The sequence below is a fragment of the Cheilinus undulatus genome, linkage group 19 (genome assembly GCF_018320785.1).
Source record: "Cheilinus undulatus linkage group 19, ASM1832078v1, whole genome shotgun sequence".
In the NCBI taxonomy this organism is placed as follows: Eukaryota; Metazoa; Chordata; class Actinopteri; order Labriformes; family Labridae; genus Cheilinus; species Cheilinus undulatus.
In genome coordinates, this window is record NC_054883.1 from 28,387,523 (window position 1) to 28,414,588 (window position 27,066).

Here is a 27,066-nt window from a genome sequence, read left to right on the forward strand (position 1 = left end):
TATCGGAATATGGTTGCTGTAAACGTGAAAACACTGACATCTACATGTGACTGAATTTTAGATTGAGACTGTTAGAGAGTTTTTCACCTCTTTTCTGGCTTGGTTTCATATGGGCGGGGCCAATATGTGGACTCATGATGTCACAAGCCCACAGAGGGGAATGACTCCGCCCCTCTAACACTACAATACAGTCAGTTAAATGGTGTTTTACTGTTCATTGTGCGGTAAATTTGCCAAATCTATCAGCCACAATGGTGTATGGATCATTTAAAGCATCATAACAGAGATTTGAGCCAGAAAACAGACTTTATTTCTTCTTCTAAAGTCAACAAAATGTCAAGTGGCAGGATAATGGTGTGGTAGCTGTCCTCCATTCAGATTGTAATATTTTTAAAACCTGAGAAAATCGTATTTCTTCTGGGTGGGCGTGGCTTCAGCTCACTCAAAAGACACGCCCACACCATCCTAGAGCAGATTTTACTGCCTCATTTTTCATGATTTTGGAGCTTAATTTCATAAACTTAGGGATGTTTTATTTGACTGAAATTTGACCTGCGGGTTCATAACACAGTGACCTGTCATAAAACAAACCTAAATACAGATTCATTTTAACTTTACAGGGTCTTTAAGTATTACACCTACCTCCTACTAGGTGTGAACCCTTCTGTAAAATGTCTGTCCTGCAAAGTTGCCTATATTTTCTTTTCTAATTTTGATTTCTTAAAATGTGCCACGTGACTCCATAAAACCTTTCTTAGTAATGTTTACACAGCATAGTAGGATATTAAATGGAGGGTCACCTGTTTATCTAACCCTAGCTAAACCATGACAACTGTTCTGTTTATCACACAAAATAAATATTGAAAAGATGACATGTTAGTTAGTTCTCTTGGCTTTGTTTTGTTACTTCTTGGACTATAAAGAAACATTTTGACATGTGATCAAGTATTTTATGATCATTAAACTTACTTTAACTCAAAATCATGTTTATGGATCTTAGAGGCTTCCCACTGCCCACCTGCAGTAGCTCCACCAGTGGGGCCCCAGCTCATGCTTTAGGAAGTACTGGCATAGAATATAAAGACTAAGACATAGTGCAATAGTTATGTGTGAGGTGATGCATCACAAACAAGGAAACAATGATTGCTAGGTCTTAATATCATTTTAATTCTGGTAGAGTTCAGCAGAATATTTGTAGTTATTTTGGTTTAAAATACACACATGATCTCACCATCATTTCTCTTTGCCTTTTTAGGGCACTGATGGAGAACCAGGAGAGAAAGGAGAGGATGGAGAAGCTGGTCAACCGGTGAGTTTTACAGTATTTAAACCAAACAAATGTCCGTGTGAGTATTTATCAGTGGTTTGTCATTATAATAGCACAATCTCCTCTAATTATCTCAACAATCAGCTCCCTTCTTACCACAGATACCTCCTCTTTGGCTTAAATCATAATAGTCATACATAAAAGCCATAATTAAACCTCATCACTAAATAATTCATACTGCAGAGTTTTAATGCATGGTATTTACGCTGTACTCTGGGGTTTACACTAACTGGACTTATCTGGTTTGCAGATTCATTAAGTATAATTAGAAATAAAAGCTACTCACTAATGTGCTGCTTTGCGTAAAGAACAACAAATCAGTGCTCTTATTAATATTTATGTATGTAAATGAGGTTTTATCTTTGCCTAATATAAACACAGTGTTTTATTTACTGCAGGAATGTTACAAATGTGACTTTCTGTTTATGAGCTCTAATTGCAAAACTGAAATGATACTGAGGGAAGTTCTTTAGCATGACTTTATTAAATGTGATACATTTTTATGCTGTTTGATAGATGAGATATCTTAAGCATATCTCCTTCTGCTGTTTGCATTTAGATTTAACTGTGGATTCAGTTTGATAAAATGCTCCATAGCTTCACTTGTCAGTCCTAATGCAGTCGATAAGAGATTATTTCTCTTGTTCATAGTTATTTGAGGGATAATAGTTTGAGAGTGCATCAGTGTGCATGGTTTTAGTCAGAGCAGTGAATTCTTCTGGACCGTCCTGTAGTTAAAATAATCCCCAAATGTTGACATACTGTCAGTGTTATTGCCCTCTTGGTGGACATAACAATAGATGTAGTGAACCAAACTGCTCAGTCATCAAAATTTACATCAGCAGTGACTCATTAAAGACAACGACTTGTTTCATTGTCTTTTAAAAGTGTCCTCTATTGTTTACTCTCTTGTTTTCAGGGACCTCCAGGCCCATCAGGAGAAGCTGGACCACCTGGACCACCTGGCAAGAGAGTAAGTCTGCAGCCTTTACTGCCTTTGTTTGTGTGCATTTTAGTGATGACTCCTTCCTGTTGTTGGCATTCATCCATGCTGGGTAAAGAGTCTTAAAGACCAAAGTTTTTGCCAGTTTTAAAAGCAACAAACCAAAAAGTGAAAGTTTGAGTCTTTTTTTTTTTTTAAGAGATGAAGGTAGTGGGTGCAGCTGTTGGCTTTGTAGCTGTATCCCAGTTCTCTTTTCAACAGCTCAATCTTGGCTGTAGAGCAGCAGAGATTCATTTTCATTAAAAGCAGAGTGGAGGAAAACAAAGTGAGAGATTTAAGGGGTCAAGGCATCACTCCGTTTGCAATGAAATCCACCCCAAAGCTCAGAAACGAGCGGCGCGATCTGAAAAATCATGAATCTTTTTTCTGTTTCTCAGTGAGAAATTGAAAGGCTTACAGAAGAATAGCTGGAAAAGAGGAACTCATTTACGTCCTCGCTGCAGAGAGAAGAAAGCCAGAGAGCGATAGAGCAAGTCTGACACATTATTGATCCACCGCTGCTTGACTGACAGCCAGAGCAAAAACAAAGGCATAACACGACGTGGTCGATCTGTTAAGAGGTTATGAAAGAAGAGAGGAGGGATTTAGGAGAGACCACCTATAAAAAATTGAAATAGAATCAAACATTTATCATTTAAGTCCAAAAAAACTGAAAGTGATTCACCAGTGTCTACATTGGATGGCAACTTACCTGCTAGTAGAAGAAAGAAATTAACAAAATCACTCCCTGATCACCTGAAGAAGAACAAATGTCATCTACAAAACGCCAAATTATGACACTGAGATTGATTCTCCTGAAGAATATCTCAGTCCTCTGTGTGGTTCCTGAGACTGTGTGGGTTTTTGTATTAGATTAAGAAAATGCTTCTCAACACTCTTCATTTGCTTAGTTTTTGAGATACTTTCACTTTTTATAAGCAGAGTGCAAAGACATTTCAATAGTTTCACTGGCAATAGCAACCACACATTGTTACTTTTGCTTGTTGGGATAACAAGTGTTTAAACAAGTTATAGTTTTGCATTCATGTCAATTAAAATTGGATCATACAGATGAAGTTTTCCAATAAGCAGCGGTCTAAGGCGCTACCCATGTACACAGGCAGCCTGGGTTCAAATCCGGCCTGTGGCCCTTTGCCATGTCTCTCCCCACTCACTCTCCTGGTTCCAATTCTATCCACTGTCCTCCCCCATCGATTGAAGGTATGAAAAGCCCAATTAAAAATAAATCTTTAAAAAAAAAAGAAAGAAAGAAAGAAATGTTCCACTGAAGACAGGGAGATCAAAAAGGACTTATCTCTTTTTAAGGGAAGGTGGGTAAACTCCAGGTAACACCAGGTGTATCTTTTTAGGGTAGGCAGTGCAACAGGGCTGTATTGATGCACTCTTGCCAGAACAAATACATTGACATACATGTAATCATGTAATTAATGTTAAAATATTAACGACTGGTTTCAACCACACAGGGTCTTCCTAAAGTCTTTTAAGCTTTCTGCAGCAAAAATCAATGCTCCAACTGTTATTATTTTCATTTAAATTTCAATAGGATTATGCAAATGAACATCTCCTGCTGCTGTCTGTGAGAGTCAGTTATCGAAGGGTTAATGAGTCGATTGAGATACCATCATCCATGCCAGCCTTTGCTCAAATGGACATGCCAAGGTTAAAAACAGAGTTGCCTCCATATCAAAAGTTATTGTTTGTATGAAGTCCATTTTCACTCCATTAAAGAGATCCCTTGTATGCTCAGTGTGTGGTTCAGACCTCTGAAAATCAAAGCCAGTAAGCTACTTTTTGAATCCGCACATCCAAGATGCAACATTTCCATATTTCCAATATGATCTGAAGCACAGAGTCCACATGAAAATGAGAAGCCATTCTCCAGAACGTGAAAGAAAAGTCACAATCTGCAGAGAGTGAGTGCATTTCAAAGAGACTCCCAGACCCGCTCCAATGGGGGAAGAAAACATGTCATGCATTTTTTAAACCAGGCTGATTGCTTTTCTAATGTGCCTGATGAAATTTACATTCGGAGCATTTAGCATGGTATCAGCACATGCTGCACCTGAATGGCCCAGGGATTATGGCTAGGAAAAAGGCTATTTTATCACACACTGGGCTTCAATCACTGAGAAAAAATGTGGGACCTGAGATGATCCATGACAGGCCGCTGTGCTGAATACTTAATTTCACAGTGAGAGTTGTTTATGATCTTCTGGTCTTTTTTGTGTTTTCTCAGCATTTTAACTGCAGAAAATTGCAATAATCCGTAAATCTCTCTAAGGCATGACCTCACAAGAAGTAAGCACTACTAAAATTTTTTTAATCTTTTTTTCCAGTAACTTAATGCTGGAATAAATTCAACTTTGCTTCTTGAAGACAGACAAAATGAAAAGTTATGAGCCTTATCTGACCTTAATCCTTTTTTAATTTGGGTTCAGGTCAGTATTTAATTCTCGGTGAATCAAATCAATATAATTTAACGGATAGGGTTTCTTAAGTCATTCTTTAGCTTTGGGATCTAAATGACTGGTACAAAAAGTGAGGAAATTGCTTTAGTAGTATGCTCAAGTCTGCAATTGCAAAACAGCCTGTAATGTCTGCAACATTATCTTTGATGAATCAAAGTCTGTTCACTAAAAGTTTTTGCTTTGTCACAGACAGGCTCAGGCTTTATTCTTTTAAGTATCTAAGAACCTCACACAAAAGAATCCATAAAGAAATGGACCTTTTCAAAGAGAAGGATGTCTTTTTAACTTAAACAGCTGTAACTTTACTCTCTACAAAGCCACCAGACACTATTGAAAAAAAGTCATTTAACTTCCCTGTGGGGGTTGCTGATGCAGCACTGCCTCAATTTGTTGGCTTTATATTATAAGTGGATGTCTTTTTTTTTTTTTTTTTTTTTTGTAATTATGAGTTAAGATCCTGTACGACATTGCTGTACATGATAAAACAGCAGATGTGGATGGCACACCCTGCGACAAATATTGAACTTTTCTTTTTCTGAAAGTAGTTTGTTAGGTAGTTGGTGAACTTTTTGTGATATTTTGGGTTTTTAACTTTGTCTTGTGGCCAAACTCAACAGTTATAGAGCCAATGTCATACAAAAGTGCAACTAACAATCTCAGCGAGACACAGGTGAAATAGCATCTCCAATGTTCTTAGAGGTAAAATCCACATTAATTGGTTTACATTATGACTAATTAAGAGCTGTGATAAACTGTTGTACATTTACATGGTGATGCAGACAAACCTTTAAAGATAACCCCACATAAAGCGTGATTCTGTGAATCCTGCTTAAATTGAAATGACTCTCAGTGCTGATAAAGAGGCCGGCCTCTTTGCCACCAGTCAGAGCTCCACACAGAAGAAGATGAAAGCTCAGGACAGGAGGCGCACTCACATTATGGGCCTTCAGTCAATAGCACTCGAGCTTCAATCGGCCAGATGAGAGTGGAATTTGGATGGAGAGGCTTTTTTGAAGAGGGACGACTAGAGGTGGAGTTGAAAGAAATGATTGTGAGGCTGAGAGATCCTGACCAGAAAGAAAAGATGACCTGCCAGCCCTCGGCATGACTGATGAAGGCTGTATGTGTGTGTGAGTGTCTGTGTGTGTTTTCTGTGTGTGCACAGACAAGACAAAGACTTGTCCAAGTCACTCAAATAGAGCCTGACATAGCTGAAGCAGTGCACATTCAAGGGCACTGGATTCATCCTTGTACAGAGACAAGACCCACCAAGTATTTATCAGCAAGACAATGGCTCAGGATGAAATCTAATAAATTAACTGAAATGCAGAGAGGCTGAAAACATCACTGCTAATGATCATCATTTTTTTGTTTAAAGAGGAGAACTGCAATTTATAAACCTGGGTCTTGTTTTTAATGTTATGTGCTCTAATTGTGTGATAAAATTGAAATCTGACCTACAGCTCCAATACAGGCTATAACATAGCAGCATGATCTGTCAGGGCAACTAGTCCAACCTAAAAAATGTTGTTTTTTTTTTTTGGTTGTTTTTTTCCTGGCAGATGCATATTGTTTCTTTACATTACAAACATAACATAGGATTCCTTCAGACCTTTATGCGAAAGAGGAAGACGTTTTTTAATCACAAATGAGTGTTTCATTGTCTCTACAAGTACACCAGACTGCAATGACAAAAGCAGGAATTTCACATGGGTATAACTGCTCTACCAGTGATATTTTTACTCATGTAGTGTAGTGTTATGGTATTTAGTCGTTGGCAGCTTTCTGTTTAAGACAAAGATGTTCCTGGTAGCTACCAACAGCCATTGGTTTGATCTCTTCAAAGCCACTGGATTGCAGTGTCAGGAAAAGTTGCTTTGTGTCCTAATTAATCATTTAACACCAGGAAATTACATACACCACAAACATCCAAACAAAATTTAACAAACAAAAACAAATGACAACAGTTATCGCAAGTTCAAACAAAACATCTCATTAACTAAAAATTACTGATTAAAAATAAAATCAAGTCTTTTTAAGGAGAAGACAGGAGCTGTTGGTCCACGCCTGCCTCCACATTTTTAAAATATTATAATTGTTATTTTTATTTCATTGCACAATTATTGTGTAAAATCCAAACTAATACCCTAATAACAAATGAGGGGCTTTTACATGTGTTACATGATAATTGAAGTTACAGTAGACCAGCAAGTCCTTCTATCTGAGGCTCCTTATATAGAATAACAACATTTGTTTTTGTATTTCAAGATGCATTTGTAATATAAGAACTTAGCTGTTAAAGATTAGGAATTATCCTGCTCACAAAGAACAGATTAGATGAGATGCCTCAATGCCTTTTTATGCATATAATCCACAAGATTTAAAGAAATGCACGTAAGTATATGCAGTAAGTTGAAAGTGCCTTAAAGCTCAACTGTCTCGTTACAGAAGTAAAAATATGGCAATAATTTCCCTGGGGTACTTGATTATTAACTCTACTGTCATAACCATCCAAGGTGGACTTCCCACAAGTTACCTGAGAATGAAGCAATCGTGTTTATTCCTGAAAAGACACAATGGTTCAGGATATTTAAGAATAAGGTGGAATAAAACTACACTCCCCACTCCCCCACTCCCTGTGTTTCAGCTGTGTTGCTCATGGGTGGAGCCTGCTGTGACAGTGGAAATGTTTATTGCCCCTGTTCATTTTGGCTGTCTGATGATGACTATGCACTCTCAGTGACTAAAAAACACAAAATATTCACTAACTACAATACATCACATCACTATTGAAATACAAACTTAGAAAGTCTATTTTGAAAGCTGCCCACTAAACTATCATTTGTTGGTATTACTGGAAAAACGGTTATTTGTAAAGATTTGAGGGAATCACAATGTGTTGTGGGTAATTCCTTCACTCTTTAAATTAATATGTCAATATTTTTTTCTCCATTTCAAAAGCCATTTTTGCACCAGATCATTATGACTGTTTGGCTCGGTTAAGGTTACAAATATTTACATTAATTTTTCTTCAAATGTTTAAAGAGGATTTTGAAATTTAATTTGAGATCAAGAGCTTCTAAAGTAGTGGGTGGTCACTTTTAGGCTCTTTTGGACATGATGTTCCTGTTCCAGCAGGTTCAAAGTGCTTTATTTTTAATTTGACACACAACGCTCTTTTTTTCCTATGTGTCTAGGTTAGTTTTGAAATCAATGTTGGACTGATAAACCATTACCTGTTAGCTCCACGTGTGTGTATTGTTGTGTTGAAATGCTAACTCAGTGTCCTGTCGTTCTCCTCAGGGACCCCCGGGGGCTGCTGGTGCAGAGGGCAGGCAAGGAGAGAAGGGCGCCAAGGTAACAAAATCAATTCATCCTTTGCAAACAGTCAAGCCGTCTCAGCAAGTCCCCCCACTGCCCCTTCATCCCCTCACTCATCTCATTGTTTCCACTCTTGAATTAAAAACACAGGAGCCATTTAATTTCCTCTGTAGATGAGATGGAAATTTATGGACGCGGGCTCTTTGAGTGAAACTAAGACTCTTTTGTTTCTTGCATTGTGCTGCAGCTCAGCAACGACAAAAGGAGTAAATTCTTTTATGTTTGGCCCTCAGGTGTTCAGCGTAAGCATGCTTTTCTCTGTTTAATGTGAACTACGGCCAAACAAAGTCCTCTGAGACTTTAGAAAATAACTGGATTTCAATGGTATCTTTAACAACAGATATGCTGCATCACTTTCATTGAACATCCTAGAAATGATGGCTAGTGAGCATCATTTACATTTACTCTTAACAGATACCTCTCTGCTTAGCTAATAGATTGTAAAACTCCCAAGTACAAATTGACCTTGAATTTGTGCTCAGAAACCAGAAAGCTGAATCTTAAATTTGCTAAAGTAAAAGCTGCAGCACTCTGAGGTTGTAATAAATTCAGTGAAGTAGTTTTTAACCACTTTGCAGTAAGCCTGTAATCTGTAAACACCTCGCAGCTCAAACGTGATTCCCGTTTTTTATGAGCTCCATCTCGTCTCTGTGAATACTGATGTGTTTTAAATTACAGTTGGTCAGCTGTGGCACTATTTGATCTGAGAACATGCTAATTTTTTTAGTTACTTAAAAAGGAAAACTTACCAGCAGGTATGGCCTAAATTTACTGGTGAGTCCATGAAAAATATCAATGTTGAAGCAGGAACACCTTCAATACTCAGGTCTTTGTTTGCTTGTCCTTGTTTACTCTGCATAATGCCTTAGCATCATTCAAAGATGAAAACAACCTACAGCTTATTCTGTTTAAAATGCAATGAATTTTTAAAAAACACTGCCATTTTGCATTGATTTAATTACACATCCCTCTATATTGGATGTTTATGGTTACTGTGAGCATTTATTAAAAGATGAAAAGGAGAAGTTGAAGAGAAGAAGCTTCATTTGAAGCAAACACTTGTTACTACAGACCCGTCATACTCTGTAATTGCTATATCAAGCAAATATCCAACACATCCTCTAAATCAGCGGTTCCCAAACCTTTTCTGCCAGCTATCAGCAAGACATCAACTATCTTATAACATCAATTAACCGCTCCTATGAGGTCATCGGCTGGTGCTGCTTTGCCTTGCCGTGCCCACTCAGGGTCACAGTTTAAGGTAAACTAACAGACTTTCAAATCTGAAGAAAAAAATTTTTTTTTTTTTTTTCTATAAACATTTCAAATCAGTCTTGGGCTGTATGTCTGAACAACAATGAGCTCTATAAACAGTAACACTTAGTCTGAAGACTGAGGAAAGGGAGGAGGCAGGGAACCAGTGCTGAAGGACTTCTATTACAGTCTATTTATTCACATCTTTTTTATTTAATATTTAGCCTATTTAAATAAGACTTGCAGCTAAGGATTTTCACTGGATTTTGCTTCTAAAACCAGATTTACAGTACATGATTTTGATCTTGAAGATGTTGATGTGTATGTGTATTCAACACAAATTATAATCTGGAAAAAAAAAGAGAAGAACTTAAAAATTTATATCAGGGGGAATTGCTAACTTGTATTGTTTTTCTCACCCCTGTTGTGTGTCCACACAGGGTGAAGCTGGCTCTGAGGGTCCAGCAGGTAAAACCGGACCAGTTGGACCTCAGGGACCTCCAGGAAAACCTGGTCCAGAGGGATTACGAGGAATCCCTGGCCCCGTCGTAAGTCTGAGCTAACACAAACATATCTGCCTGTTATACACTGAATGCATATCCAAAAACACACACACACATACACACACACACTGCTAACACATGATGATAGACTTCATTGAATAATCAATACCTCCATTTGGCTCAGACTTTAGTTTGTTGTTTATTCCAGCACACTTTTTTCCTCTGTTTGGGCGATTAATCATCGAGTGAGCGCAGAAAATCGATGGCAGGCAGCAGGAAATACAGCCTCTGTAATGCTCACTAATATCGAACGCCTTTTCACAGGGAGAACAAGGACTGCCTGGAGCGCCAGGACAGGACGGTCCACCTGGTCCCATGGTTAGTATGCTGAATATACCTTCCTCTCCCTCAGTGTTTATCTATACAGCTACAGCTTGGATGTTTATTTCTTCTCTTCTAACAGAGCAAGGCCACTAGTTTCCCTTAACAATAGATAAAATGGGACCTCAGTGATCAATAAGTTTTAACTTTATGGATCTGTCACATATCCATTAAGAGATAGGGTACAGGGTTGTCTAATTTTATGCTTAAAAAGATATGTTCTGCCAGAAATTTGCATAACATATCCCTGCCAATACCAGATTTGTTTAATTAAATGTTAAAAAGCTGGTTGTATCAGCAGATTTCCAGGAAACTGCATGCAGTGAGTGATACAAAAAATGTAATTTTATCACACTGATCAATACTTAACCCTGCAGGGAATTATTAGGCAGATCAGTGTTATGATGTCAGATATTTGCCAGTAGGAAAACATCTTCACTGATCTTTCAGAGATGCTGGCATAACATACAGTGCCTATAAAAGTATTCAGTGGATGTTTTACCCTTTTTATTGAGTTCACAAATCAATGTTAGTCAATGTTATTTGGCTTTTTTTGACAAAAATGAATTTGCTTGTAGTCTCACAATTAGTGAACTGGAGATCACCTGAATGCAGTGAATGTGTCTCAGGTGATTGTAATATAAAGACACTTGTGCCTGGAAGGTCCAGTCACTGGTTAATCAGTATTACTGGCTACCATTACACCATGAGGAAAAAAGAACACCACAAACAACTTAAGGAAGAGGTTTTTGAAAAGTATAAGTCAGGGGATTGATACAACAGGGAATATGGCACATGTGTAAATCTGCCTAGATCAGGCCGTCCTCACAAACTGAGTGACTGTGCAAGAAGGAGGCTAGGGGTTGGCCACCAAGACACCTGAAGGAGTTACAAGCTTCAGCAGCTGGGATGGTAGAGACTCTGTATACAGCAACTGTTGCCCAGGTTCTTCACCAAAGCTTTATAGGAGAATGGCAAAGAGAAAGGCATGGTTGAGGAAAAAAATCATTAAATCTTGACTAGATTTCGCTTAAAGGCAGACTCCATGTGGGAGACTCCATGGTCAATGGAAGTTCTTTGTTCTGATGAGACCAAAATGGTGCTTTCTGGCCATCAGACAATACGCTATGTTTGGCAAACATCAAACACTATAAATAATCACAAAAACACCATCCCCACAGTGAAGCACAGTGGTGGCAGCATCATGCTGTGGGGATGTTTCTTGGCAGCTGGCCCTGAAAGGCTGATGAAGATAGAGTGTATACTGAATGCGGCAAAATATAGGAAAATCCTGGAGGACATTCTGATTCAGTCTGCAAGAGAACTATGGCTTGAGAGATTAATTTTCCAGCAAGACAATGAGCCAAAGCATACAGCGAAAGCTACACTGAAATGGTTTAAAGACAGGGGCTTTTGTTGAATGAGAGGAGAGGAATCATTTGAACTCAATAATGACATTGTCTACAAGTTAATTTTCAGATCTCATGTTTTCATTTTATTATATTTTTATTTTGACCCCTTAAGCCATATGTGTAAATACACTAGTGTTTTCATCTGTTCTTTAGTGTTTTGAAGATTCTTCTACCTTTTTGTTTCCTTTTCATGTTTCTTTACCTTTTTTTTTTTACTAATTTTCTTTCAATTTCTGTCTTGCTTTTTCCCTCCAAACAATCCTGTCTGTCTTTTTTCTTTTACTTTTATCTTTTTTATGTGTTTTCTCTCAGTGTGAAATTGCTTTCTAACTTGCTCTTTTGTTGTTCAGGGTCCTCCTGGTCTTCCTGGTCTGAAAGGTGACCCTGGCTCTAAAGGTGAAAAGGTGAGTGTTGCTCTATTTCTCTGCAGCTGGTTTCATTTCCCCGTCTTCAAATAGGCTACAAGATAAACCTGAAAACACCAAAACCTTACAAGAGTGATCTTGGTTTTGCTCATCACTTTTTCAAAGCTTCAAAGTGTTTGAAAAGGCATCTTTTAGAGGCACAAGGCAGCATTAAAACTATGGCAGGCTTATGTTAACATTAAGGAAACAAAATGAGTTTTTCTCTTTAATAGAAGCGCTCTGACAGGCTTGAATCTGCAGCTGAATGTGATGTATCGCTCTAATCTGTCTCATCTCGCTCCTTTCTCCGCTGCAGCGTCAAATTTTCAGCTGAAATATAACAGCTCAGGATGTTCAGACAGCACACATTACTCTGTCTAATTCTCCTCACATACACACATTGACATGATGGCTGCAGAGAGGCTGTTTAAAGGAACACAAAGGAGGCAGCGTTTTTTAAATGCTGTCACATCAGAGGCCTGCTTAGAGCTCATTTCAAAGTCAGAACCTTTGTGTTGCAGATTGTTATTGTATTTTTTATTTATTTTTTGCCTGATCAGGGGAGACATTTCAATTCCAACCTGAGTATTTTGCTTGAATGAAATTTAACTCTTCAATACCTCCTGTAAAACATTGCATCTAAAAAACAAGGGTATGAAGTTAGATAACAGTGGAAATATGTCTTTTTTATTGTTAACGTAAAACAACACTTGTAAACAAATCAAATATCCAGTTTCAGAAACAAGTTACGAACATCAGAAAGAAGATATTTTTAAAAACTTGTCAGTAGGTAACCATCTGCTCGGTTATCTTAAAGAGGCTTGTTTAAAGTTAAAGAAAGTGAACACAACTCAAAACTAGACCATTTGTCTGAAACAAAATGAAGAGTTTAAGATCAGATTTTTCATTATACATGAAAAGGGGAGTGACTACTCACCACATTGTGTTTACTAAGGGATTAGATATCACAACAACACTGAAACAAATTAAACTTGATAAAAAGAAGAGATTTGGGGGGTAAATTGCGATACTGTGTAGTAATATTCTGCTGGAATTTAACATCCGAAGCCATCAGTGTTGTCTTAACCCTTAGGCCCTCCTAGAGCCCTTTTAGGGCTTTTTAATTGTGTTTTTTTCTCTAACTTTGGCAGTTATCATGCTAAGATGATAATATTTGACAAAGTTATTCATTTTTTAATGAAGTTTTGAAATTTCATTATTCACACTGTGTTGACAGAATTTTCCACTGTGTAGACAAAAAACTCACACTCGCCCTCCTAAAGCCCTTTTAGGCCTCACTGACTACCATTAAAACCACCTATTTTCATTCTACTGCCATTGCAATAAATAAATAAGAAATCCTGTTAATTCCTCTGTGATTCTGTCATTCAGAGGTGAAAATATTTGCACACAAGAAAATGTTGCCAAATTTTGCCATTTTTCAATGTTTGCAGAGAGGCATTGTGGGAGATTATGACCTTGTTTGAACTGATTGGATATAACAGTGACAGTAACAGGATTAAAATAATAAAAATTAATTCACATTTGCTATACATGATGAGGACTGGAGTTAAGGACCTAAAATTAAGAAAAAAATTTTTGTTTCATATCCAATATTTTGAAATATATCCAATGTCCTTAAAGGGCTTTACGAGGGAGACAGTGATTTTTTTTTTTTTTTTTTTTTTTATTACACAAAACGTAACAGTCCATCAAAATCAGTGTTAGTGCTAATCATTAACATATCCCAGACTGATAATCCTTGCACAAAAAAATCTGCTTTGCATGTATCAAATTGAAAATAATTCATTTTTTGTGTAAAAAAAAAGTGGTGTTGTGTAAATACTGGCATTTATAGGTTTAAAACTATGTAGATTAATTTACATTCTATACATGACTAGAACTGGAGTTAAGGACCACAGATTTAATTTTTTTTTTTCATTCATTTTTAATACTTTTGAATATACCCAATGTCCTTAAAGGGCTTAAAGAGTGAGAGTGTGATTTTTTTAAAGGAGGGCCTGAGGGTTTAAAAAGGAGATGCCCCTAAACTGAACAGAAATTATGCTATAAATTAGGGAAGCATGATATTACCGGCATGATATCGATATCGGCAGATATTAGCTTAAAAGGTGAATAATCGGTTGTAATGCTCGTAGATATGAAAATTTCTGCCAAGATTTACAACAAATATTTTGGCCATCAAATTCAGCTGTAAATATAAGCTGTTTGAAATAAGTGAGTGGAGGTTTAGGCTTGATCAGCAGAACTACGTGTGCTGATGTATTTCTCTTTTCTTCATCGTTTTTTGCCCTTGAAAGCATTTGAAGTCCCTGTAAAGTGAAATCCACATGACATGTCTTAACACACTAGATAGTTGTTCACCTCTTTCATGGCTTGGTTTTGTTTAAGCAGGGCAAATATGGGAGCCCATGACAACTGTATAAAATCGCTGTGCAGTTCATCTCGGTAAAGTCTGTTGTTAGCCAGTATTAGCCTACTGCCTTCGATGAAAGTAAACAGCCAGTACAATGCTGTGTTTTTGTTGTGTGTCGTGTTGTGTTTCTTGTGTGGGCGTAGCTTGAGCTCATTCAACAGACATGCCCACACCATCCTAGAGCTGACATTACTGCCTCCTTGCCATGATTTTGAAAATTTGATAAACTTAGAGAAGTTTTATCACTTTACAGGGACTTTAAGAACTGAAATTTGTTAATTTGTTCAACTTTAAATCATGTTTGAAGGACTGTAGTTTTACATCTGAACTTAATTTACACATCTATATGGTTAAATTGGCTAAAATTTATTTGTGAATATTGGATTTCAGCAAAAATCCAGTATCATTCATTCCTACTATAAATTACTAACCCTAAATAAATCTGCATAATATTAATAAATATGTTACCAAGTGATGAATCTTGATCAGTTTATTTTCATTTAAAGTAGGAGACATCTGTTGTTCTGTTCATCTAAAAGAATACATAACGTAAAATAGAACAGTGAATTTGGAAAGTGGATATTATATGATTTAGAATATGAACAAATTGAAAGGATCGATAGTAAGATATTCTGACTTTAACTAAGCATTTTCTCTCTCATTTCTGATTCACATAATTGTAGTTTTACACATGTGGAAAATCAAAGCCACAAATCTCACTCATGGGATCTAATTTGTTATGAAGATCTCTTAGGATAAAACAATTTGAAACAAGATAGATGCAGAGAATTAGGACTGCATTAAAGAGAAAAATCTGAGATTACAAGGAAAGAACTGTAATCATTTGAGAATTAAATTATAATTTTCCTAAGGGGGACAAAGGAATACTGAGAAGTCACGGCCTCCTAAGAAGAAACACTAGAGCCTGAAAAAAAGCACATGCTGTCATGCTTTAAGACATTATATGCCACTTAGATTTACTTTTTGTCTTTCTGCTCTGTGTGGGAGAGCGTATGCAGCCTGTGTCACATGTTTGCAGAGGCTTTAAAGTCTGAGTACACAAAAGGATGGTGCTGATGTGTTTGATCATTCTGTGTGTGGGTGCTCATTTGTTGTCGTCCTACAGGGTCACCCCGGCCTGATCGGTCTGATTGGACCTCCCGGTGAGCAGGGAGAGAAAGGAGACCGAGGTCTGCCCGGACCACAAGGTTCCCCCGGCAGCAAGGGCGACAGTGTAAGTAATGAATGACTCTGCTACTGCGCCAGTCCTCGGGGTGTGTGCCCTCCACCTCACGACATTTTTCACCCTCTCTGCTCCCCCTCCCTCTGTGGCCACAGGTCTTAACACCCACATTTATTTACTGTTGACTAAAACTCTGAAAAACGCTGCAGTGACACTGAGCTCTGCACACATACACAACACATATACACCCCCTCAGTGAGCTAGCATTCAGCTGGATCTCGCCTTCAGCGGACTACATTCACAGATTTTGAAGAAATAACAGCTTACCTGACTTTTGAAGCAACATATGCATCCTTTGGACATATTTTTTTCCTTGTTTCTGATTTCATCCGCCTTCATTCGATTTCTTAGAAGATGCTAATTAAAGTTTCATGTACGGTGATTACGTTTAATACTCTATTGATGTGAGTTTCTGCCTGATCCACAGCGTTAGAATTCAAACACTTCCACCTTCAAATGAGCCATCCACTGAAACAGAAAGCAGTAATAAAAGAATTTGAAGGCTCTCTCTTTTAAAGGACTGATGAAAGCTTCATTCATATTTAAACGAACATTCAGACTGACTGAATATTCTGCTTGTCCATCCTGCTGTTGTCCTCAGCTTACCTAGAGCTGGTGATTAAAGGTGAAGGCTTAGACTTAGCATCTGAGATTAAGTCTAATACCATTAAAATGTGCTTTTTCTTGCTCAGTTTACTGTTTCTGATAAAGGTATGAGATGTAGCATTTGGATTATTTCTATGTAAATCTGAGCTTTATGAATGTGAATCTAAAGTAGCTTAGTTTGCTTTGCTATTCATGGCTAAAGTGCCTTTACACATGGACCTGAGGAGAGAGAGGCAGAAACCTCATTTGATTTTCTGCTCCAATATAAATCACTGTTTATCAGAGGACAGTGCATAGAAAGGCGTAACAACATTTACCTCAAAATTATTTGCATTTTTGTGCAGTCAGTTTTGTCGTCCTTGATGTGTAACGGCCTGAAGCTGACATTACACCGTCATAATCAAGACATGACACCTGTCACTGACATAAGAGGAAGCTTGAATGTTGACATTACATTACCTTTAATATGATAAATTAGAGCATACCCACTTCTACACACACCACTACACCACTGGACATCCCAAATCAAGAAAGGAAGTTTTCAGTGTACCTTGCACTGGATCTTATACCCACTGTTGTTTCCAGTCTTTATGCTAGGCTAAGAAAGCTGGCTACAGCCTTACCTTACCATACAAAGAAACAAAAAGGGATCAAACAATATCAGCTTTGTATCAAAGGTGACATAGTGACCGAATGACACTTAATGACAACATTCATAAATGTTCATAAAGCTTCCTTTGTGTCAATGACAGGTGTCCCATCAGTCTTAGCCTTCAAATAAAGTATTACCTAAATTTATGACACATATTCTCTGCTTAATTGTTGACCAAAGTTGTCATTTTCAGAGAAGGTCAGGCAGTGACAGATGGGGAAGTTTACTTTTTAAATTACAGAGCAGTAGAATCAGCACAGACCCATTTTTAGCCCTTTATTCACATCTTTCTGGGGAAATCAGGGTGTCGACATTTGTAAATCAAGTATTATGACATCTTTGTCCTCTTCTGTTTCTCATTCAGAGGACATCTTTTTAATAATTTGCTCTACACTGATTGTCATACTGATAAATTATGGACGGAGCCAGAGAGACATCATTCAAAATATTAAAGGTCAAAAATACAGTCTAGACCGGTGGTTCTAAACTGGTCTAGCCTCAGTACCCACTATCACCTCCCTAACACACCAAATCACCCATATATTTCAAATTATTAAATCAGAAATTAAATGTTTAATGAAAAAGGGAAGTTTAGACTTCATATGAAACAAAGAGATATCCTGAAAAAATAGCACGTTATAGACCTTTTGCAACATATTTTTCCAAGCACACATCCAAGAGGGTCCAGAGTAATAAAACAATGAAAAAGCTGTTTTATTCAATGATGGTAAACATTTACTGATTTTTTTTGGTCAGGATGCTCAAGCTTATAGATGCTTTAATCTATGAATGAATTTGATGGATTATTGTCGTAATGATTTGCTTTTTTTCAACTGCCAAAAGAAATACTCAGAATCAAACAGGCCACAGGCATGAGGAGAGGGGATTGTTCAGAGCTTAAAAATGTCAATATCTTTCCAAAAATAGTTTCCTGTGTATTTTTTCAACAATCTACACTTGCAAAAAAGTTTCATCCTTATGTATTGAGTGCCTGGCTTCCTGGTAAAATAATAATAATAATAATAATTTACCTCTCTAGGTGCCCATCCATCCAGTCTTACCTCTCCACCTATACACATGACACTCAGTGCCAAAACTTCCAATTCCATCAAAATTAAAGCATAGAAAAATACTCATTATATTTAACAATTGAATGAACATTACCACAGTTCCTTCTTTATCTTTGTTCATTAAAATAACAACAAAATTAGGTTTCTTTTTATATTTTCTTTCAAGTAAAATTGTTTCAAGTATTTTGTTTCAACCTCACTTCTCATTTTTTCAGTTCAGTTCAGAGCTTTCAGTTCATAGCCCATCTGTTCTGCTCATAAACTCCTCTGCCTTTATATTCTGGCTTTTCATTTCACTCATTATTCTAGCCTCGCCCTAACACTTTTATCTCTGATGTTTCTTTCATTTCGATCTTTCTTCTTTCATCATCAGGGTATTGGTGGAGCTGCTGGACCTCTCGGTCCCCCAGGTCCCCCCGGTCTGCCTGTAAGTGTGCCCTGATTCATTCATACGTTTAGATTCAGCACTCATTATAGAAAGCTTTTATTAAAATGCTGTTTTTTTTATCTCCTGCAGGGTCCTCAAGGTCCCAAAGGAGCCAAGGGTTCAACTGTGAGTACCATCAGTGTTTTTAAATACAGATCATCACTGTGTGTGTTTTGGATTCATCCATATAACGTGTTTCTCTTCTTGTTGTTCTCAGGGTCCTGCTGGGGCTAAAGGAGACACTGGTTCAGTTGGTCCTCCTGGTCCTCCTGTGAGTATTTACCACTACTACTCACTTTTTCTGCTTTTTTTCCAGTCCACAGGTATCATTCTAAAACTGATTTTCCTACTGTACCTCTCAGGGCCCCCCAGGTGAGGTGATCCAGCCCCTGCCGATCCAGTCACCGAAGAAAACCAAGCGCTCAAGTGACATGCAGGCAGATGCGGCCTCTACCATCCTGGACTACGGTGAAGGCATGGGAGACATCTTCAGCTCGCTTAACAACCTCAAACAGGACATCGAGCGTATGAAGTACCCAATGGGAACGCAGAACAACCCGGCCAGGACGTGCAAAGACCTGCAGCTCTGTCACCCAGAGTTCCCAGATGGTAAGATCAGTCAGAGAGGCTGAAAAAGTAAAGCTTTGTTCAAAACAATGCTCTTACATGAGCACACTTAAATGTGAAAAACACTCTCTGAGCAGTTTTCTGAGGAAAACTAGCACTGCTAGCAACTCAAAGAAAGCTTTATTTGCTCACAGTAACAATAATATCTGCATTTATCTGCATAATAACCAATGTAACTGGTTAGAAATTAAAGCTGCAATGTGGTCTTAAAATATAATGAGAGTCTTGAAAAATGTCTTTAAAAGTTTTAAATGTATTTCTGTATTCATGCAGTCAAAATTATGCAAAACATTGGAACTCAATTTTGATTATACAAGCGTTCCTCTGTAATCTGGATCTCTTTTCTGACTAAATACATTGATTTACAACATTGCATAGAAAACAACAACATCACATTAGAGTAGGAACATTGCCTATTTTCTTTTTTATCTTTATTTTGTTGTGTTTAGGTAAAAATGTGCCAGCCTGGTAGTTTTACTTATTTCCCATCAGCAGTAAGTCTCCACGGCTCCAGTTAAATATTAGGGTTATAAAAGTGCCATTTGAATCAGAAAGTGTGGGTTTTATTACTATCCATTTTACTTCTATTTAGGGAAAACATTTTCTAACTTTTGTGGCTCATAAAGAACAACTCACTTCAGGCGCAGAAAAGAATATAATAGAAATCCTCATTAAACAATGCAATTAAGAATTGCTTCCACTTTAAGTGCAGACCATTCAGGCATCCCCAGTATCATAGAACACAAACATTCAAGTGATATATTTTTGTATTGCACAGAAACATAGTTAAACTTGCTCCAGAAAGATCCACAGCATTGGCTGAAATGTGATCACTGCACAAAGAAAAGTAAGAGGATATGAAAGGGGGATAATGCACTGGCAATGTGTTTGTTTAGAGGGGTTTGTTGGGGTTAGAGGGGGGTCAGTGCATGTTGGATTTCAGTGCAGCTCACAATACCATTTGATTTAGCACTCTAAAAGCTCTGAAAAGGAGTAGTAAATGACTTCAGAGCTGAATTTCACACAGACTGAAAGAATCAAGCACACTTAAATGTGAAAAAGACTCTCTGAGCAGTTTTCTGAGGACGTGAGGAGAGCAGGAATTCTGACTGTGTTTGTTTCTCCTCAGGCGAGTACTGGATCGATCCCAACCAGGGCTGCTCCGGAGACTCTTTCAAAGTTTACTGTAACTTCACAGCCGGAGGAGAAACCTGCATTTATCCTGATAAGAAGTCCAATGGAGTGAGTGACTCTACATTTATAATATCTCTGTGGTTTTAATCATCGTGCTTTATCAGATACTGATCCTTCATTTTAAGCTGAGACAGTGCTCTGCTAAAGTTGTCAAAGATCTCTGATTCGCTGCAGGGATGAGCTTGTATGGATTTGATGTTCACTTTGTGCAAACAACACAAAAAACAGCACTAAAAGGCGAAATGTTACAGAGCGCTGTGATTTTTCAAAGATATTAAAATAACAAACAGGTTTATCTTCTGCTCCACGATGATAAACTTTGATGCCACCCTCAAGGCTGTGTGTTATACAACAAGCTTTTCTTCATGCTCACTGTTGATTTATAACCAAATGTACTATTTATACTCTCTGTTTTTTAATATTTTCTACAGGTCAGGATATCTTCATGGCCCAAAGAAGTGCCAGGGTCGTGGTTTAGTGAATTTAAGCGTGGTAAAATCGTAAGTCAGAGAGATTTTTTTTTTTTACTTTATTCTCCCATGTTTCTCTGCAAATGTTGAACAGCTGCTGAAAGTCTCAAACAGGAGCACCACCCATGAAATAGTGAGCAGTGACCTGAAGCTGCTCCCCATAAAGAAATCCCCAAACTACCTCATGGTTTTTACAGCGTTCATATTTTAAACAGCGAGGAGAATTCAGAGTGTAAGCGATCTACTTTCATCCAGCGAAAAATTGACTTTTACTTAAAATAATCTGCATCCCTTTGAACTGCAGCTCATTTTGTGCTATTGTCAGAACATTACAATTCTCCCACTGTTCCATATAAAGAACAGAGCATCAATAAAACATTACAGAGGATTCAGGCACAACGCCTCACAGTTTAATGTTTCACTTCTCCTCATGGTGCCCTTGAACATTTAAAAAGTGTCTCAGTAAACATCAGCTGCTGCAGGAACACGTTTGTCAGGATCCATCAGACACCAGTCAGACTGTTTTACTTCCACAAATATAGACTTTTGCATGAGAAGACTTTAAAGTACAGTACACCCTCTCGTATCATTGCTAGAGTCCTGTTATTAAATTTGTTCAGTAAAGGTTCATGTGAAGTTTATTTTCACACCTGAAGAGCTCTTGTTTGTTTGCTTTAAGGGGAAGCCATAAAGAGTGACGAATAAACTTAGACTGATTACAAATATTTTCTAAACACCATAATTAAAATTAACCATATATATACAAGACAGAGGATACTGTAAAAGTTATATTCAATGACCTCTAGAGTTAGGAAGGTTTCTTTTAAGCGATTAAACAGCTAACAGAGCATAAGTTAGCCTTGTAATGATGCAATGAATAATTGAACTACTGTGGTGAATGCATCTTAGTTGCAGCAACTTTGATGATACTTTGTCAAGAAACACATAGGATATGCAGCTATGAATATTTTTTTAGAAGCACTTAATAATTAGCACTTACTGCTGTTATTTATGTTTGGTGGTGTGGCTGTTCTGGGATCCACCTGCCTTTCCATGAGCCTGCGTAGAAAGCTGTAAGCAGGAAAAAGCACACGTTTTTGCTCTTCTTATGCCGATAAGGAAAGTATAAGGCAGGGAGAGAAGCAGACAAAACCCCAGAGCAGGGCAGGCAGTACTTGTTGCATTTCCATTACAGTGATACAGCGATATTTCTTCAATTTCAAAGGTGTTTCTATTGAAGGGAGTTTTGGGCATTAGCCTCGTAATTCTACTAAAATCTCATCCTGGAGACTCCGCCACGTATAATAGTATAAGTATGATGTTAAGAAAAGTCTCGGTCTCCTCTTCTGTTCACACGTACTGCGCGAACCGGAGCGAACTGGTCACGTGACACCAGACATTATGTCCTGTGACGTGGAAATCCGGAAAAAGTGTTTCCATTGCAATTTTGCAATATACTTCTATATCGAAACGTCTGAAAAACTTCATGAGAGCTTAAAAACTTTTAGAGAAGATGGATAGAGAGAGCTACTTTATTAATTCCAAGGGGAATTCAAGAAAATATACATATTAAAACTATATAAACATAGCTCCAAGTATAAGACTCATTAGCACATAAGTATTTACTGGACAGCCCTTTTAATGCACAAAAGTCCTGAAAATTGTATGAATTTACTTTGGTGTGACATTTTCCTGCCAGCACCGTTTTTTTCTCCCCCACCCCTCTATGGACTGACACAATGACATAAAAAGATAAAACACTCAGTGGGCAAAACTGGCTTGTACATACTTTATATCTAAACACTTCAAAAATGCTTATACACATAGTATTTTTATATTTAATAAGACATTAATATTTATCAAGGGACAATATCATCAGCAGGATCATCCAGAAATATTAGATTAATTTTGCAGCAGAAGTTTTAAACTAAGAAATAAATCTTCAGAGTCCTCATAAGCAAAGGTTACATTGTGCAGTAATATTAAAGCCCTTCTCTGATTTCACGGGTAGTTTTTAGAAAATACTGAAGCTAAAGTCTAGCAGCAGAGTTTTCTCTTGGTCGGGGATGTTGGTCAGAGTTTATGAAGAGGAATTTTATATTAAGCCCTTCTAAAATCCAACTATCTATTAGAGAAAATTTCTTTTAATTAATGTTGGATGTTCTCTGAAGGCCGTATTTGCACCTGTCAGCAGATTATTTATTTTTCCTGCTTCATTTAAAAAAACAGATGTTAATGAAAAAACCCTTTAAAGCAGCGCAGACAGACAGCAGTGCTTACTATTTATTCCTTATAAAACATCAGCCAGATAGTTAGAAATACTTTCAAAATGGTTTGTTAAAGGATGATTTCTCATTTCTAAGGTTCATCCCAGTCCCCTTAAGTTTTCAAAATTTCAAACTTGTTCAGTTTTCAACCATTCACCCCCAAAAAAACACATCCCATATTCCCCTGCTGTTCCTCTGATAAATATTCAGCATACTCTTTTTATACTTTCTTGTTTCTTTTCTAAAGTTAAACACATAATTCCTCCACAAAACAAGAAACAGACTCATATTTGACTGACTCTGTCTCTCTCTGTTTGCCACCCTCAGCTCTCATATGTTGACGCAGATGGAAACTCAATAAACATGGTGCAGATGACCTTCCTCAGACTACTGACGGCCTCAGCCAGGCAAAACTTCACCTACAGCTGCCACCAGTCCGTGGCGTGGCACGACGCCACGAGCGACAGCTACGACAAGGCGCTGCGCTTCCTGGGCGCCAACGACGAGGAGATGTCCTTTGACAATAACCCTTACATCAAGGCCCTCTCAGACGGATGTGCGGTAAGTCATTATTGTACGAATGCAAATTATGTTAAAGATGAAACAAGCTAATTAAACAGGCTTTCTTTCAAGTAGGATTCTTTGGATTAGTTATCTTAGCAGGGCCGTTGCTTTTGAAGGGGATCAGAGTTATTTTTTTAACCTTGGCCAGTTGACCTTATGGTTCCAGTATGGGCATGACTCCTCTGTTAGGACAGCTTCCAGCTGTAGCAATAAAGCAGGCTGCAATTAAAGTGTCTCCTCTTACAGTATTTTTTTTTACCTGACAGTCTCAGATTGTTATTCTAAAGGTATGGAAAAGTTACAGAAAGGATGGCAGATCTTTTGTTTAGAATAATCCTACCACACAGAATAGGAGTTGCTGGTCTACATTTGCTTGATGCATTATTTTGTACTGCCTGGGGCAGGAGTTGCTTGTCCACAGCTGCACCAATGAACATGTTTGTTCGCACTGTTTTGCTATTTTGGCTTTCAATTTGTCGGTTTGGACCATACACAATAATTATGCAACAGTTAAAAATAACGAGACCAGCCAAAAAGAGCTGGATTGATCCAGGAATGTGTTGCAGCGATTACAGCCTGTGCAGGAATTGTTGGTCTATCTCCTCCATTTATTATCTTTTTTTATGTCATAGTGCATCAAGCAAATGAGGTGTAGGATCCAGGCTTTTTTTGTAGAGCTAGTGATAAAACTTGTAAATCAACTAATAAATCAAACAGACAAGCAACTCCTGTGTTCTGTGAGACAAAGTTGCTTTGGAATAGATGTCTTTATAATGTTATCAGACATATGGAGAAACAAACTGCCTACTTTTTAGTGGACACACTTTAATTTATCAGGGATTATGTTTCAGACATTACAGTCTGTGTCACTGACTGAATAAATTTGCTGGAGTTTAATACCTGAACATAGAGTGTGGCTTGAAAATACCTGGTTTAACCTTCAAGAGAAATAATGAAGAGGTTATTTTCCAGCTAAAAGGAAGGATAATTTCTGTCAAATTTGCTCTTGCGGCGTTACAAAGGCTGAGAAATTGTGGTACTTTAAATGGATGTGATCGTTTTCTCATCCGTGTGGCTTTTGCAGAACAGAACTCTTCCTTATGAATGATTGAAAATGAAACCACATTATAAATGAAACAAAGCAGAGAGGAGAGCTGTGATTGTTGCTGATGGCTGTGGAAATTAAAAAAAAAACTCCTCTCATATGCACATTAGCAAAGTTTTCCCAGCAGCTCTGCTGTGATTAAAAACAGAGGCCTAATGTGTGTACAGCGCTGATTAGCTCATCTAATTCTCTCCTCTGTGTATTTTTTTTCTATCATTGCAGACGAGGAAGGGCTACGGAAAGACTGTGATGGAGATTAATACTCCCAAAATCGATCAGGTTCCGATCATCGACGTCATGTTGACTGACTTTGGGGACCCCAACCAGAAGTTTGGGTTTGAAGTTGGGCCCGTCTGCTTCCTTGGCTAAATAAAAAACAAAAAAAGAAAAAAAGGACTTGATGGGGCCAGCAAAGAAAGTCAAGTTGAGACGTTTTGGGTACCACCAAACCCCATTTCTAGCCCCCCACCCTTTTCTATGCCACATGCAAGTTTTGAATAAGAGTTGGTGTAGCAAACATGTTTGTCCATGTATGTACGTGTAACCCGGGAGAATACTTGTTGCCCTTGTGGGGCTTGAACCACACGACTAAACCACGTCAGGAGCAAAGGTGAAGGACATTGGAACGCGTGGCAGGAGGGGGTGAATCAGAGGAAACGTGAGGAGGGGGGGTCACTGACCTCCTCTCTGGATCCTCCAGGTGCTGTTTGAAAAAAACGACTACAATGGTGCTTGTTCAAAAACACAAAAAGTATAAAGAGGTGCTAAGAAAGAAGGTGTATTTTGATAATTATAAAAACTGTAATTATTATTTTGTACAATACTGTTATTTCTGAATCCACTTTCAAAACTTGCATGTGTATCAGATTCTGGCTCTTTAATTTTAACACGAGTAACTTAAGAAGAAATGATCAAATAAATTTATAATTCTGGTATTTTGTTTATCTGTCATGAAGCAAATAAAGTGAGCATTCAAACAATTCTCTATGGCTAAATTAGACTGTATGCCCTTTGTATATAGTGACAGTCCAAAGCTTGAGGAAGTATCAACCAGTGCGAACACGGAAACATCTCCCACTAATGTTGTGATCCTGTGCTCGTAGGAAGCATTCATTTTTCCTTTATTTAATTCTATTTGTTGTTCTGTTTTGTTTTCTGACAGGCTTTTTATTTTGGTTGTATACCTCAAACTTTCTTGATAACCTGTAAGATGCAAGGATGCTATGCCCTGTATATACCTTGGTTAAGCAATTAAGTTTATATATTTTGGGTGGGGATTTTTTAAAAAGAGAGTTAACTGTTAGACATCCACTGTTCAAACCCTTCTGTGAATGCAATGAGAAGCCCTTTAGGTGACCCATTTTTGTAACTAAAATGAGAAAATGTTTTAATGTGCTTTTTATAGTTCATTTAAATATTAAAAACTGGATTCTAAACAACAGTGAACTGAATGTCTCAATGGTTTGTGTAAACGCGGATCCACCTTCTGTACATGTTTCATGCTTTTACACCGAGGATCTGTGAGACTCTGGGCTCGTGCAATTCCATCTTTTGAAACCAATAAAGATCCATCTCACAATAATTTCCTTCATTCTGAGTATATGAATGAGAACATGAATAAAAGTCTCCTTTTTTGTCGGAGAAAGAGGAAGACTCTCGCTCTGAATCTGAACACAGCATGCAAAAATCACACAAATATGCACACAGACATTTAACTCATGAGATTTATTTTATGTGTTCAAATAATCACAAATCAAAGCTCATACACAGCAGATGTTAAGACTCAAATGGAAAGTTGAATAATGTCAAAGCATGTAAAATATTTTATATGTCGAGCTACTTGTCCAAAATCAAAGTTTTAGTTTTATAACAAGGATTTTCCTTCAACATTTTAGAAAATTCTGTTAGTGTATTGATCTTTTCCATAAAGGAGCATTCATTCACACAACTCACATTTGTTATTAAAAGGTTTATTTTAGAGTGATGACATAATATCTTAAAGGAAATCCCTCATTCTCAGATATGTTGACTTTATTTTTTTAACATTAATGCACAAAGATTCACTAGATTTATGTATTTTAGAGAAAATTTTAAACAAAGATTCATATGTTGGCTGCCATTGTTGTGTAATGCATTCTGGGTAATGTTGTCATATGCCTACATTGTTCCTCTTCCCACATCTTTCCGGATTGTATCGCAATATTTTTTCCTTGATAGGTTGTTTGCAGTCATGTGATCCCGATGATGTCATATGGGGGGAAGGAAGTTAAC

General features: G+C 37.6%; 1 protein-coding gene across 1 annotated transcript in view; it reads left to right on the forward strand.

Annotated features, from left to right (window-relative positions):
- The window catches only part of col11a1a (collagen, type XI, alpha 1a), a 137,767-nt gene extending 111,543 nt beyond the window's left edge, over positions 1-26,224 (forward strand). Inside the window, exons 53-67 of the mRNA XM_041813670.1 lie at positions 1,256-1,309; positions 2,247-2,300; positions 8,102-8,155; positions 9,874-9,981; positions 10,261-10,314; positions 12,080-12,133; positions 15,697-15,804; positions 18,515-18,568; positions 18,659-18,694; positions 18,786-18,839; positions 18,931-19,177; positions 20,325-20,437; positions 20,821-20,889; positions 23,454-23,687; positions 25,018-26,224. Of these exons, the coding sequence (XP_041669604.1) occupies positions 1,256-1,309; positions 2,247-2,300; positions 8,102-8,155; positions 9,874-9,981; positions 10,261-10,314; positions 12,080-12,133; positions 15,697-15,804; positions 18,515-18,568; positions 18,659-18,694; positions 18,786-18,839; positions 18,931-19,177; positions 20,325-20,437; positions 20,821-20,889; positions 23,454-23,687; positions 25,018-25,164 (1,440 nt within the window). The 3' untranslated portion in view covers positions 25,165-26,224. The remainder of the gene's footprint in view (positions 1-1,255; positions 1,310-2,246; positions 2,301-8,101; positions 8,156-9,873; positions 9,982-10,260; positions 10,315-12,079; positions 12,134-15,696; positions 15,805-18,514; positions 18,569-18,658; positions 18,695-18,785; positions 18,840-18,930; positions 19,178-20,324; positions 20,438-20,820; positions 20,890-23,453; positions 23,688-25,017) is intronic.
- Positions 26,225-27,066: the final 842 nt, after the last annotated feature.